At 33.9% G+C, this 13,631-nt stretch overlaps 4 protein-coding genes across 7 annotated transcripts in view; 2 read left to right on the top strand and 2 right to left on the bottom strand.

Annotated features, from left to right (window-relative positions):
• Positions 1-570: 570 nt before the first annotated feature.
• LOC142978123 (uncharacterized) lies at positions 571-2,145 on the bottom strand. Of its 2 annotated transcripts, none has more exons than XM_076122422.1 (2): positions 2,023-2,145; positions 571-1,541 (listed from the first exon to the last, which is right to left on the bottom strand). In XM_076122422.1, the coding sequence occupies exon 2, from the start codon at positions 1,529-1,531 to the stop codon at positions 896-898; it is 636 nt and encodes a 211-aa protein (XP_075978537.1). In that variant the 5' UTR covers positions 1,532-1,541; positions 2,023-2,145; the 3' UTR covers positions 571-895. The 2 variants fall into 2 exon arrangements, with proteins under 2 accessions (XP_075978537.1, XP_075978536.1); XM_076122421.1 differs by having other exon boundaries at positions 1,802-2,091.
• Positions 2,146-2,433: 288 nt separating this feature from the next.
• Positions 2,434-9,707, top strand: Nhe1 (Na[+]/H[+] hydrogen exchanger 1). Its single transcript, XM_076122417.1, has 7 exons — positions 2,434-3,743; positions 3,916-4,072; positions 5,061-5,215; positions 6,465-6,616; positions 6,791-6,919; positions 7,283-7,375; positions 7,647-9,707. Exons 1-7 carry the CDS (start codon positions 2,522-2,524, stop codon positions 7,797-7,799), a joined length of 2,061 nt encoding a protein of 686 aa, XP_075978532.1. The 5' UTR covers positions 2,434-2,521; the 3' UTR covers positions 7,800-9,707.
• Pfdn4 (prefoldin subunit 4) lies at positions 9,259-10,708 on the bottom strand. The gene is made up of 3 exons (XM_076122424.1): positions 10,549-10,708; positions 10,249-10,470; positions 9,259-10,070 (listed from the first exon to the last, which is right to left on the bottom strand). Exons 1-3 carry the CDS (start codon positions 10,579-10,581, stop codon positions 9,918-9,920), a joined length of 408 nt encoding a protein of 135 aa, XP_075978539.1. The 5' UTR covers positions 10,582-10,708; the 3' UTR covers positions 9,259-9,917.
• A 1,907-nt stretch (positions 10,709-12,615) lies between these two features.
• The window catches only part of Msr-110, a 55,692-nt gene continuing 54,676 nt past the window's right edge, over positions 12,616-13,631 (top strand). The window contains exon 1 of one of the 3 annotated variants that reach the window (XM_076122420.1): positions 12,616-12,820. In XM_076122420.1, the coding sequence (XP_075978535.1) occupies positions 12,725-12,820 (96 nt within the window). In that variant the 5' untranslated portion in view covers positions 12,616-12,724. The remainder of the gene's footprint in view (positions 12,821-13,631) is intronic. The other 2 variants (XM_076122419.1, XM_076122418.1) reach the window with 2 other exon arrangements.

The raw sequence follows: 13,631 nt of genomic DNA, 5'->3' as shown, positions 1-13,631 counted from the left end.
TGGCGGCCGGACAGGCAGCTGAGTGCGTGAGACATCATATCATCCGAGCTGGGCGCGTCACGCTACCAGATTGGTTGCGCTACCAAGCGGAGACCAGGGTTAGTAACTCTATAGAGCTCTATACATTTTGTTGGTAGCGGAGACCGGTTGCGCCGCCACGTTTTCCGGTGAAACTTAAGTATATGGTGCGTACACCACAATACTTCATTGTATGAGTACACATTGTAAGATGGTATACAACACGTTACTTTGCATAGTGTGTGTACCTACGCACAGCTAAACCTTAATAAATTATATTAAAAGTAGGTTTGATTGTTCCTGTTGTCTGGGAGGCAGTGTATGCGACTGCTGTTAATGAGGTCTCAGGTTCGATTCCCGGGTTGGAAAATAAAAAATAAATAGTTGTTTCAAATAGAGTTAGCGTCAGCGCAAATACGAGAATATTATAACTACCTAACTATAACCTAACCACTTTCTGAAAACCATGTTATAAGTAAATAAGCGTAAAATAGGTAAGGTAGACAGCTTATAGGTCTATCGGGCAGTCAGGGCTTGAAAAAATAACACCTGTTTGGAATCATTAATTTGTATTCTTTACACCAATCAATAATCATCTTAAAAATATTTGTAAATCATTCCACTTATAAAATCAAATGACACCAAGTAAAAATAAACTTACTACAATAAAGGATTCATTCTTGTAATTGAAATATGTAGCTAAATGGACATTGGATTATATTTGCATTGAAATAATAAACATAAGTATCTAAAATAAAACTTAAGAGTTGTTCTTATTTGTAATGCGAACCTTCTACAAATGGTACACATAATGCAAAAGAAAAATGCTATAGAAATTACTTAACCACATATATTTATGATAGAACAGTAATTTTAGCTAGATATACATCATTTCAGCCATAGAGGACATCTTCTTTGGTATATGGACCAATGTTTCAAAATAACTTGCTAGTTCATCAATAGTGACATCACAGGGTGGATTGAGAGCCTGTTGTGAGCATGTTCCAGACCGGCTGCTTTGAGGTTTTATTTCTTTAGATTCCTGTGAACATGATGGCTCATCTTTCCACCACCTGTCAGAATTAACATCAGTACCCGACGAGTTTTGTTCATTTGAGTTAGATGATATGGTTAATTGATTACAGTTGTGAACAAGTGTACATAAATTTAATGGGTCACATCTCACAATATCTGAAATATTTTTCTTAGACGACTCTTGACATTCCTCGGCTTCCAAAATAATACTATTATTTCCACAATTCTTTAATATTTTTAGTATTGGTTCTTTAAGTATCTTGTTGTGTTTCTTTTTGTGTATTCCAGAAGGTTTTGTCTTTTTTTGTACACTACAAGTACATTTTGACTCCTTTGGAAGTACAGGACTTTTGAAGAAATTCCTTTTCTGCAATAGGTTTATAAATGGGTTTTCGCTATTTCTATTCTTATTTATTTTAACTGGTTCTATTTCAAGCCTCCCCATTTCAACTCCCAACAGTAGGTCGTCTTTCTCCATGGTAATTTTTCTGTAAAGTAAAAAGCATAGCTTAAAAATGTATTAATTTACCTAATGTCACGCGATCAAAATACACTTTGATTCAAGTTGTTTGTATTGTAATCAATAAACAGTACATCAGAGTAACGTAATGTCAAGATTGAAGACGCCAAAACATTGTTGATAATATATTTTCAAACATTTGCCTATACATAATATAGCCATAAATATATATAGTAATATGTGTAGCAAATGATTATAGTACAGTATAAAATAAAAACTCAGTTTTACCTAGATTTTCAATGTAAGTCATACGTTACAGCAGCAAAACAAACGCATTTAATGACAACGCTTTGTTTGGCTTAAGCACAAAATCAGGGTCTCGTGTTATTTATTATGTAACGATCCATGAAAATAATTAACACACCACTACACTAATTACAATTTGTTAAGTCCGTTTGTAATGCTATTATCGGATTTGCTTTAGGATTAAATAACTCGAAGGAACATACTTTGATATTTTTATTTTGTTTACGTCATGTTCATTCACTCACATGTTGACTTTGACTACTCTGTGACTATGACTATGAATTTGTTTATGACTCAACAAAATTACACAGATATAAAAAATACCAACTACAAGTCTCGAGACGAATCTCAGGCGGATGAACATAAAATCAGTGATATCACAATCTTAATCACGCTTACAAAAGATCCTAGTTACAATTTCGCTTTTAGACGTTGTGGAATATTTTTTGATGACTTTGCCTGAGAGTTAATTCGGTTGTATCGGCTCAAAATCGACTCAATTTATTACGGTTCTACTCGTTGTCTATGTCGAGTCATGATAAGAGATTCGAATGTCAATTTACGTTTTGGTCATCTGACAACTACCTATGTCACTAATGTCACTCTTGACGTCAAGGTTCTCATTACAAGTGGCCATGTCATACGTATAGATTACTGAGTCCTAATGAGAAGTGCCGAAATAAAGTTTTAAGTCAATAAAACATGGCTTGTATACGGAAGAATGTGTTTTGGATAGCCATAATATGTTTAATTAGTTTCTGTTATGGACAACATCTGAAATCCTCATCTACTTCAAATGAAATAAGCAATCATAAATCGATTATTACTGAGCCGTCTAAGTCATGGCATGCGGAAGTGTTTACCAATAAATATAACAGTGATCGTGAAGTTGAAATATCAAGATATAAACGAGCGAGCATACAAAGTGTGTCCAGTTCCAGTGAATCTACTATCAACAACCAAATCCTTAACTCCAATATAAGTTCTTCTACGGAATCTTCCAACAACGCTTCTGAAAAAAACGAATCGTTGCTGTCTATAGTTCTCGTGAATATATCATCGTCGGCGACACCCAACACGTCTGTCGTTAGCCCTTCAGATGCTGCTCCTTTACCCGAAAAAAGTTCTGCTGAAGATGAACACAACAGTTCAATGGCTATATTCTTTGTGCTATGTGTGTTGGCACTGGGTATTCTACTCATCCATCTCATGCTACAAACTGGGTTCTCCTACCTGCCTGAGAGTGTAGTTATTGTTTTCCTTGGTGCTTTGATTGGAATGTTAATCAACTTAATGTCCATCAGAAATATTGCTAATTGGAGGAAAGAGGAAGCCTTCTCTCCAACTGCGTTCTTTTTAGTACTATTGCCACCTATTATATTTGAATCTGGCTATAATCTTCACAAGGGTAATTTCTTCCAAAATATTGGATCAATCTTACTGTTTGCCATAGTGGGGACAGCTATATCGGCATTTGTTATTGGTGCAGGTATTTACTTGCTAGGTCTGGCACAAGTGGTTTATAAGCTGAGTTTCGTTGAATCATTTGCATTTGGATCATTGATATCTGCAGTGGACCCAGTGGCCACAGTGGCCATCTTTCATGCTCTTGATGTTGACCCAGTACTCAACATGTTGGTATTTGGAGAGAGTATATTGAATGATGCAGTTGCCATTGTGTTGACAACTGCTGTGTTGGACTCCAATGATCCTCTCATGTCTACTGGTGAAGCAATACTCTCAGCAATTAATAGGTTTTGGTTGATGTTCTTTGCATCAGCTGGTATTGGTGTATTGTTTGCTCTTGTTAGTGCTCTTCTACTTAAACATGTTGATCTGAGAAAAAATCCTTCTCTTGAATTCGGAATGATGTTGGTGTTTACATATGCACCTTATGTGCTAGCTGAAGGCATTCATTTATCAGGTAAATATAAATAACACTTATTATTAAGTGTTAGTCTTGCTTCACTCAGTGCTGAGTTGGTTTTGTTGTTTGCTTAATATTGCCGAACCAGATATGTGTGTAACAAGACTTACAATATGATTACTATATTTAATGATTGAATACTAGTTAATTTGTTCATTATTTGTTTCAGGAATCATGGCAATATTGTTTTGTGGGATTGTGATGTCTCACTACACTCATTTCAACTTGTCGACAGTGACTCAGGTCACTATGCAACAGACCATGAGAACATTGGCTTTCATTGCTGAGACCTGCGTGTTTGCTTACTTAGGACTTGCTATATTCAGGTAATCTATTACACTACAACTTAGGTTATTATATGCCATAGAGGTTTTTGTTTCTACCCCATCTAAATATCAACAATTAGATGCCTAGGATAAACCTAACATTTTTATTAAAATAAAATAAGTAGTGCATAGTAGGTATTTATTTTGTTATGACAATCATTTTATTGAACTAAATAATTACGACATATGTAATGTGAAAGCATTTGACAAATTATTGCAGTAAATAGAATGTGATCTAGTTTTGTATTTTGTACATTCAAGGCCGCGTTCGAACAGGTTGTCTGCATATTGCAACACCACAATTACGCTTTAAGTGCGGCCGCATGAACTCCGTAGTGAACCGTAACCTTGGATCACTTTAACAAGGCCTCAAATTATTATCAAATAAGTCCTATGTAGAGGCATGTGTGCGCTTACAAGGGACCGCGTATTCGCTTTGATTGTTACGAAAATTAATATGTTATGTAGAGGTTTTTAAATGGTCAAAGGCTAAATAAAAATCCAGTGCTGGTATGGTACGGGTACATTTTATGCAAATAAAGTTACACCCGTACTTTTGCTGCAGCTGAAAATGTAATTAACAAAATCCGTTTGCGAACAATATAAATCGTTCTTGTATCGTTATATTGATAGGTACCTACCTAGGTATAAAGTTTCTACGTTTATTAACGAAGCGATAGTGAACCTATGCGAATACTGAATTTCTATAGCCATTATATTCGCCGTGCCAATTGCCACTTTATCAAATTTAGCGTTTTAAATGAAAAAATTAAAAGGATTAACCATTCATATTATATGTAGGAAATGTAAATGTTGGTTATTGTACCTAATCTTAGAGTTCTGTCGTCTTTTGTGACCGTCTGTCATTTAGGGGCAATATGCTTGTATAAATAAGACTGTCATGATTCAAGAAATCATAAGTAGATTTGTGCCTAGGTACCTATCTAGATTCGTAGTAGTTTATTGTAAATGTTATATTTTATTGCAGCTTCAGACACCGTGTGGAACCAGCCCTGGTGGTGTGGAGCATCGTTATGTGTTTGCTCGGTAGAGCGGCTAATATCTTTCCTTTGGCGTTACTGTGCAATAAATTCCGTGAACACAAGATAACTAAGAAGATGATGTTTATCATGTGGTTTAGTGGTAACGTATATTACTCATAGCTGACCCGCGCAACTTCGCTTGCGTCACATAAGAGAATCATAATTTTCCCCGTTTTTGTAACATTTTTCACTGATACTCTGCTCCTATTGGTCGTAGCGTGATGATATATAGCCTATAACCTTCCTCAATAAATGGGCTATCTAATACTGAAAGAATTTTTCAAATCGGACCAGTAGTTCCCGAGATTAGCGCGTTCAAACAAACAAACAAACAAACTCTTCAGCTTTATAATATTAGTATAGATTAAAATTACTTTATCTTTAACAACGAAGTCTTTTAAGATTATATCTGTTATGGTGTGTCACGATTCACGAACATATCAAAATATAACTAGGTACGTAGGTATAATCATGAACAACTTATTATTTAAATTTCAATCAAGTCCACGCTGGCTGCTTTTAAACAATTACAACACGCAGTTTCGTGGGTTTGCTTCGTATATAAAACGACTGCTTGAGTTATCTAGATGATAATAAGAATATTTGGTATGGCTTTCTAATTTATTACCTTTTTAATTGATAAAGTAATAAAGTCCCCCGATACACAAGTCATTTCTGGTGCAGAAGTTCTTAAAAATATAGTTAGTATACCACTCATACTTTAAATTCCCTTGACTCGTCCTCCTGACTCACGCGAATCCTGGCTGTTTATAAAACGCGACCATAAATAAGGCTATATCCTGTGTAAGAACCCATTGTTAGCGTCAGTCAAGTGTTTTATATTCTTATTCGTTCCTGCACTCGTATTACGATGATGGTAAATACATTGACAGCATATCAATAATCGATAGCTTTTGTTAGGCGTGTCGAGTGACATTGACGGGAATTCCAAGGGCATATAATGCGTTATATTTTATCATTGACCTCAATTTCACCTTTCTATTTCATGCTGTTAATATGTTTATGTACGATTTTACATAGACGTAATTTCTAGATCATTATGCTTAAGTGTAGGTTCAGGTGTTGCACAATAAGCCTAATGGTTAAATAAGACATTATTATCAACATAAATATATAAAAAAGTATTGTGCCTGAAAGAACAGACAGGAATTAATTATTTATGTTAAGGGCGAGGAGTTGCTAAACAAAATCCAGTCCAAATTTCATTCCAGTACGTTCTGCTCTATACTTTTGAAAATAGCATACGAAAATGTTTAATAATTTCATAAAATTACGATAACTTTAATAAATAATGTATTGTTAAGTAACGCGTACTTTCCTTGTTACAGGTCTAAGAGGAGCGATTTCCTACGCGCTATCACTTCATCTTGGTTTTTCTGACGAAACTCGCCATGTTATTATAACTACCACACTTATTATTGTACTGTTTACCACTCTGTTCTTCGGTGGATCGACAATGCCTTTATTGAAGTTTTTAAGGGTGGGTTCGCTCTATATTCATTAGATAAATTGTATTTATTTATTGCCAAGAAAGAGAAGATAACTATCTCACTAATAAAATTAAAAGTGTTTTACAATAGTAATAATATTTTTTCCAAACAGAGTTTTCTTTACTGTAATTTTATTCTTAATTCTATTTATCTTCCGCTTTCAGGCTAACAAGAAGGTTAAACGATCGAGATCTCTTCGTAAACAAAAGGAAGTCAGTTTGTCCAAAACTAAAGAATGGGGACAGGCTATAGACTCGGAACATTTGTCTGAGATTACGGAAGAGGAACTAGAGGTTAGTACATAGATATGAATAATGGAATGACATTGCAATCGTTTTCTAAGAAGAGATTCAATGTAAATATGAAATCGAAGAAAATATTGCCCATGGGCCATGATGTCAGGTGACGGACGTTGTTGGACTTCGCTTGACATGAAGACAACATTACATAAGTCGCATGATGTCTCTACCCTAAACGAAACATTCAGTTGAAATAATGTTGGGAGAAATTTTAAATTGAAAACAATATATTGGCATATTATTTTCATAGCGACAAATTTTAATGTCTCTGCTTATAAAGAAAGTTAATTATCAACTAATTTTAATACTTTGACTTGATAAATATACCTCGGTTATGCATTTTTTATTATATTTCAGGTAAATTACTCTCACGCAACAAGACTGCGCGGTTTCGTGCGGTTAGATATGAAGTATCTGACACCATTCTTCACGAGGCGATTCACGCACCAGGTATTTTGATCTTGCCGTAACTCTAGTGCTTGTAATACATTTTTTTTTGTGAATAATTTGATAGGAATATTTTACATTAAGAACTGTACCACATGCTTACAAAATCATTGTTTTCAATAAGCAAACTTCTTATTGATGTTGACAAAGGCTATAAGGACATAAACCCCTGATACTGCAGTCAGCTGTCATCCAAACACGATTTCACACTAAATAATAGTTGAAATGAGTTCCACTTGAACTTTTTTATGACATTTATCCATTTTTATTTCAGGAGCTGAAAGATTGTAAGAGTCAAATGACTGATCTCACTAACCAATGGTATCAAGCCATTAGGATATCAAATGACCGAGAAACGGACGAAGAGGAAAGTTTACAACAAAGTTCTCTCTCGAACTCTCACACCAGTCTACAGAGAGGCGTGTAAAAGTATTATAGGTTATTGAATAGTTATACTTGAATCGCGCTGTTGAATAGTGAAATATGAGCATAATATTAGTTTAGTTAGTTAATTTTTTAACATTCTGTTGTTCGTCTACAGATTTATGTTAATCAAAGGCCTTTTTACCGCAAACGTATTTTTACACGAGTATGTGTACGAAGATCGAATCAATACGTTTTAATTTGGTTTGTGTACACGACTTATTCCTATATTATAGTATTAAAATACTTTTATTGTATTCGTTTTCAAGCCTTCAGAAGCGTAATATCGTACAAGAGAGGTGAAAGGTCTTAGTATTTATTTCGACTATTTATTGTAACTAGATCGCATAAATTGTTAAGTTATCTTTATTCTTCTATCTTTTAAACCTATAATATCAATAGCACTCTATTTTGTTTTCAGAAAACTGATGCTAACCCTTGTTTTATGGTAAAACCGTCTCATTTCGAGTCTCTAACATTATTTTCCCTCATTGTCCTAAAATAAAACAAGATGGTACTACATATAGATTTATATCTAAGTACCTCAGTGTGTTTTATTTTATCTGATTCTTAATAGAAGTGTTAGGATAATTCTGGCATATCATTGTTTTCGTCAAGTTTATTAGCAGGGTCTAATTTTTTTAAGTGCTGGCTGCATATAGTAAACTCAACTGGTATTAGATGAATGTAATTTAAATTGTGAATATTGGAATTTGGAAATAATATCTGTGTTGCCAGTTGTTTATAACTTGTATTAATGTTTGTGATATTTTAATTTTAAATGCACAACAATTATATTTCGTTGATTAATAAGTGACAATGGTACAAGTAGTTATTATGCCTACTGCTTTAGCAAAATTTTACATTTAGTTGTTTCCTAAAGGAAACTATAACTTGTTTAATATTTATAGTATGTGTAGTGATAATGATTTTATTTCTGATTCCTAATACACATTACATTTTAGTCAGAAAAATGTGATAATGCGAGTATTGTGATGTAAATAGATTAAAAATAATATAAACACACGCCAAAGATGTGCAAAATGGTAAAACTACAAATGTATTGTAATGATGATGAGTAAATGTACTTTAAGTGTTTTTGTCTAAGTCGGTATGAGGAAGAATAAATCTGAAAAAAGTTAGCAGAAAACATTTCTTCTAATTGGTCAGATGGATGTAAAAAAATTCTGAACAGCAATTATTGTAAATATTCCTTACCACTACTTGTAATTACATGAAATGAGTTACAAAAATCAGCATATACGTTCTGGTGCTGTGCCAATCTGCCTCATATTGTCTTAATATAATAACACACATTTAGTAAAATTAAGATTTTAACGACTCAATGTTGGCAAAATTTTATGTCTTTCTTTCTCAGAAGGTGCAATATGTTGTACATTATTAAATACACATAAAATGTGAGTTGGGTGTGTAAAATATAGGTACTTAATAAAACTGCATACTTAAGTGTTGTGTTATAGCTTTAATTCTAGATTTATGTTTATTTATAAAGCAAGTTACAAGGCTCTTTCTACACTTGTTTCATTCAGCTGATAAATGTTTTTGCTTGTTTTTTTTAAACAGCTTGTTTCTTGGCCATATGAAATCAGGCTGTCAGTGTAAAAATCTTATTATCACTATAGCCATAGTATTAGTTTAATCTTGTGTAGTATACATGTGTGCAAAATAAAACGTTATTTTGTAATGATTGACAGAATAATTCATATGATTCCATATACAAAGAATTATGTTTTATTAATATTATTATATTGGCATTGTTTTATAAGCCAGGCTAAGCCTGTTTATCTGGAAATAATCTTGGGTATCACTAAGAATTTCAGTTGTTTTAAAATATAATGAAAATACTGAACATAATATAATATTGATGAATTAAATATTTATATGATGCAGACTTGTTTTTTTTTTAACATTCCTACCTATACATAGGATACAAAACAAAGCAGGTTTTAACCATAAAACAAGCGTTTTCAGAAAATGTTATTATTTTATAGAAAAGACTTAAATATTTCAATCTTTCAGGAAAAAGAAACTAATAAGTTAATTTTAGTAGACACATAACAGAAAAGATTGCTAACAATAGTGTTAAAATATAGTTTATTTATTAATCTTCCTCATTTTCCAAGTTAATGTGACTGCCAAATTTACCATACAAGTGTGCTTTTAATTCACCCATTTGTGCTTTAAGCTCTTCACATTTGGATTCAAGATCTTTTATTTCATTCTGTTTTTTCGTTTTAGCACCCTCCAAAGAACTCTGAAAAAAAACAAATACGAATTAGACTTGTTTTTTTATTCTGCAGTCATGAGTAAAGATCAAATTATGATTGTCTATGAGAAATAAATTTTAATCTGGAATTTACAAAAATGTTACAAGTTAATGCATACTATTTGATACTATACTATAATATAATTAAAACATAACTACAGCTTACCAGTGTATCTTCTAAGCCTTGGCAAATAAATACTTCACCAATCAAGTATGGAATCTTGTCGGAATCATCAGCAAGGCTGAGTTCTTCCACAGCTTCCTCTAGATTTTTCATATCATTCTGTTTAACTTTCAGTTCTTCTTTATAGTCATCAACTTTCGCATTAAGACGAGCAAATATGTTGATTTTCTGTTGATCTTCGAATGAAATATGAACATCTGAGTCCTAGAAAAAGCATTCGGCTCTGAGTAACGAATATAACCTCATTTTACCAAAATAGCTAAAACTGTCTGAACTACTTACGGGCTTGAATGTACCTTTTCCTGAATTCGCCATTTTAGAGATTTTTATACAAAACTGCTGAGACAAATTTACTTAAATTATAATTATTTTTCAAATGGAATTGCGGCTTCTGACAGTATCCAAGTGACACTTGACATTTGCAAAGCTTCACTTTGACATTGATGTTAAAAAAATCCATTTTACGGCTCTGTGAGCCTTTTTGAGCCTGTAACAGTTAATATTTTAGTTAACTTGCAAGTAATAAATAAACATGGAAAGATTATTTTATTTATATTAAAACTGAAAAGTATACGCAGTTTGTAAGTATATTTATAGAGTTACGCGTGTTGTGATGATGATGACTATAATAATATACAGGGTGCATAGGTTATATGAGTATTAATAAATTGTTCTGTATGAAACAACGCCACTTACAATAGTCTCAATTAGGAGAGCTTCAGGAGTTCTGAAAGGCCTCACATATTTTAAAGACCAAAATAGGAATATTATTGGTTGGTAGGTACCTACCTATACACAGCAGTTTTGAAAGACTCCCGTAAACATGCATTATTATTTACTATATACATACACATGCCTTTTAGGTCATCACTCGCTTGTTTAACTCGTCGGTTCAATAAAAAAAATGGCCGAGTAAATTCATTTAACAACTCATAGGTACATGTTAAAAGGTATTTACCTATATGAAGCAGAACTTCTACTATTCACATAACTAATAAACATCCAGTACCTATTTAGTCAAAACTTTTCATTGGCCCCATCTACAGATGCTCATCTCACAAAGGTGCAAATGTTGGCTAGATGACCACTATAGAACCACGTCAACTATTTTTATCATTATACTCAATCTTATTAACAATCATTGGACATTAGATTTCCGCAACCTAGTAAACTCCTAAATTTTGGTATCTGCAATGATCAGTCACGGGTAATGGCATTGCTGGGCGTTGCCGTATCTTTTCTAAAAACTACGCGTTGCTACGATTTCAAAAGAAATATTATAATATTGCAAGAAGACGTGCATTTCTCACATAATTTATCCGTAGTTTTTCTATACGATAATCTGTATTGTTTCTTAGGCAAGGTTAAAGCTTAGGTAAATTTAAAAACCTTTTTTTTATTTGTAGTCGTTTTCGGCTGCGACGGTCGGCCAGTTTCATTGAAACCAGCCATCTGCCTAGGTGTTTGTTTACAGTGACCAAGTGTGTGTGTACATTACACAGGTTCATTCTCTATTCCCTTACTGTAATTGTTTGGTAGGACCGAGGGTCTTACGTTCTATTCGAAGGTGTACAACTTCAACTTTGTAACAGGGAAATCTACTAAGCATTTCTTGACAATAAAACTCAGGAATTAATGTTTGCACGTCCACAGGTTGGTCGCATACACTGACCGACCTAGAGAGATAATCAATTCTTTTATTTGTACTATTTTTTTGATTGGGTTTCCTGCTGCTGGGAAACGTACCAGAAAAGTCTTCATTGATTCTCAAATCAGTTGGTCGTTTGTTATCCCTAGCTGTCGTGACTAAACTAGCTCATGAAAAACTTGTTTCGGTATAGAGTATATCTTTAGTTAAATCAAACAAACGATACCTCTCCTATTGTCCTATTAGTAATGTGAATATGACGCTACTGATTACGAAAATTCTGGATTTTGTTTAGGAGGTGGGCAAAATTGTTTTTGGGTTTCTCTAATTTCTGATCGAATATTCTCAGGGGCAAGATTCCCTATTGAAAACTTAGTAATTTTTGAGTAATATGCTGCTTAAATAATAATGTAGGGAATACTAAAATTGGTTACATTTACAGATCCATGCACTCTAATACAGGCTCATGAGGCAGATCTTTGTTATTTTTGTTTTTTTTCTGAATTCTGGTTCCAAGGTAGTGCACCAAGTCCAAAGTCCTATACAATATAATGAATTTAATAACAGTATGTGCATTACGAAGAAGAGTTTTCTCTGTTGTCTCCATAATCACGTGTACAGTTGCATTGACAATCGTATGAGTGCGTTGGTGTCGCGCGGCCCCACCACACCACGTCTGTATTTTGTGAGTGCGCCTACGCCGTCGCCGGGCTCCACCGCTCACTCGGCCGCACTTCCACTTCGATCGTCAAACATAACACGCGCAGCAACAGCTAGGCTCATTTTTTTTTGTGAAGAGTAATTTACGTGATGGAGAAGGAGCATCAACCAGACTCCATGGCCACCATCACCATGAAACCGGAGTACCCCCCTTCTGAAGTGTACAGCACGTCGGAACCACCACCGGTATGATAATATCCGTTATTCGCTTTGAATAAATGTTAAACACGTAACGTGTAGGTTTTCTGGTCGCCAGTCACCATCGTGACTGGAAACTCTAAGCTTTGTTGTTTTACATACAGAGCTTTATTACTTGGAACTCCTTTGTTCCAATGTTTGCCTCTATTTGAAGATATCCAAGTCTTGAATTATTAATTGTAGACTTAACTCGATCTCTAAAGTGTTCGTGTAACTTTCTAGATGTTCATCTGGTTGTTTAGTAATAAAGTGATACTAATTGAGTGTAAAGTATCCATTAAGTGCGGGATATAAGTGCGGGAAAGCGCCTTTCTCTCAGCCTTCGTGGCTGTGAGGCCGCTGGCGCGTAGCGGGTTGTTTGTAAACACAGTTTAGTAACATCAACGCGCTATACACCGGACTGATTAAATTGCACCCTAATATTCATCACCTTCAAGGTACCATTACAAAATACACTGTAGTACGATACCGGCTTAATTTAATTTGCATTCCGAACATGGTCAAATGTGGAAAGTTACTATGTCTGGTATCTAATAACAGTTAAACTAAAATGGTTTTATAACAAACAAAAATGTTTGATGTTTGAATCATTTTTGCCTGTTGTAATGATGGTTTTTAACCTTGGAGTGGGTCATGTAAAGATGGACTAACTGATTAGGTAGATTAAAAATAATGATCGCACAGGAAATACACAAAAAATATTCCTGCTATGGTAAATAAAATAAATATCTAATGGTAATGTTTGATGATGAATGTTATGGAAAAATTGCGGTAAACGGTAACGCAAAATAAATTAACT

Source organism: Anticarsia gemmatalis, chromosome 14 (assembly GCF_050436995.1).
Source record: "Anticarsia gemmatalis isolate Benzon Research Colony breed Stoneville strain chromosome 14, ilAntGemm2 primary, whole genome shotgun sequence".
NCBI lineage: Eukaryota > Metazoa > Arthropoda > Insecta > Lepidoptera > Erebidae > Anticarsia > Anticarsia gemmatalis.
Note: the sequence above shows the minus strand (reverse complement) of the source record. Positions and strands in the feature narration are given on the sequence as shown.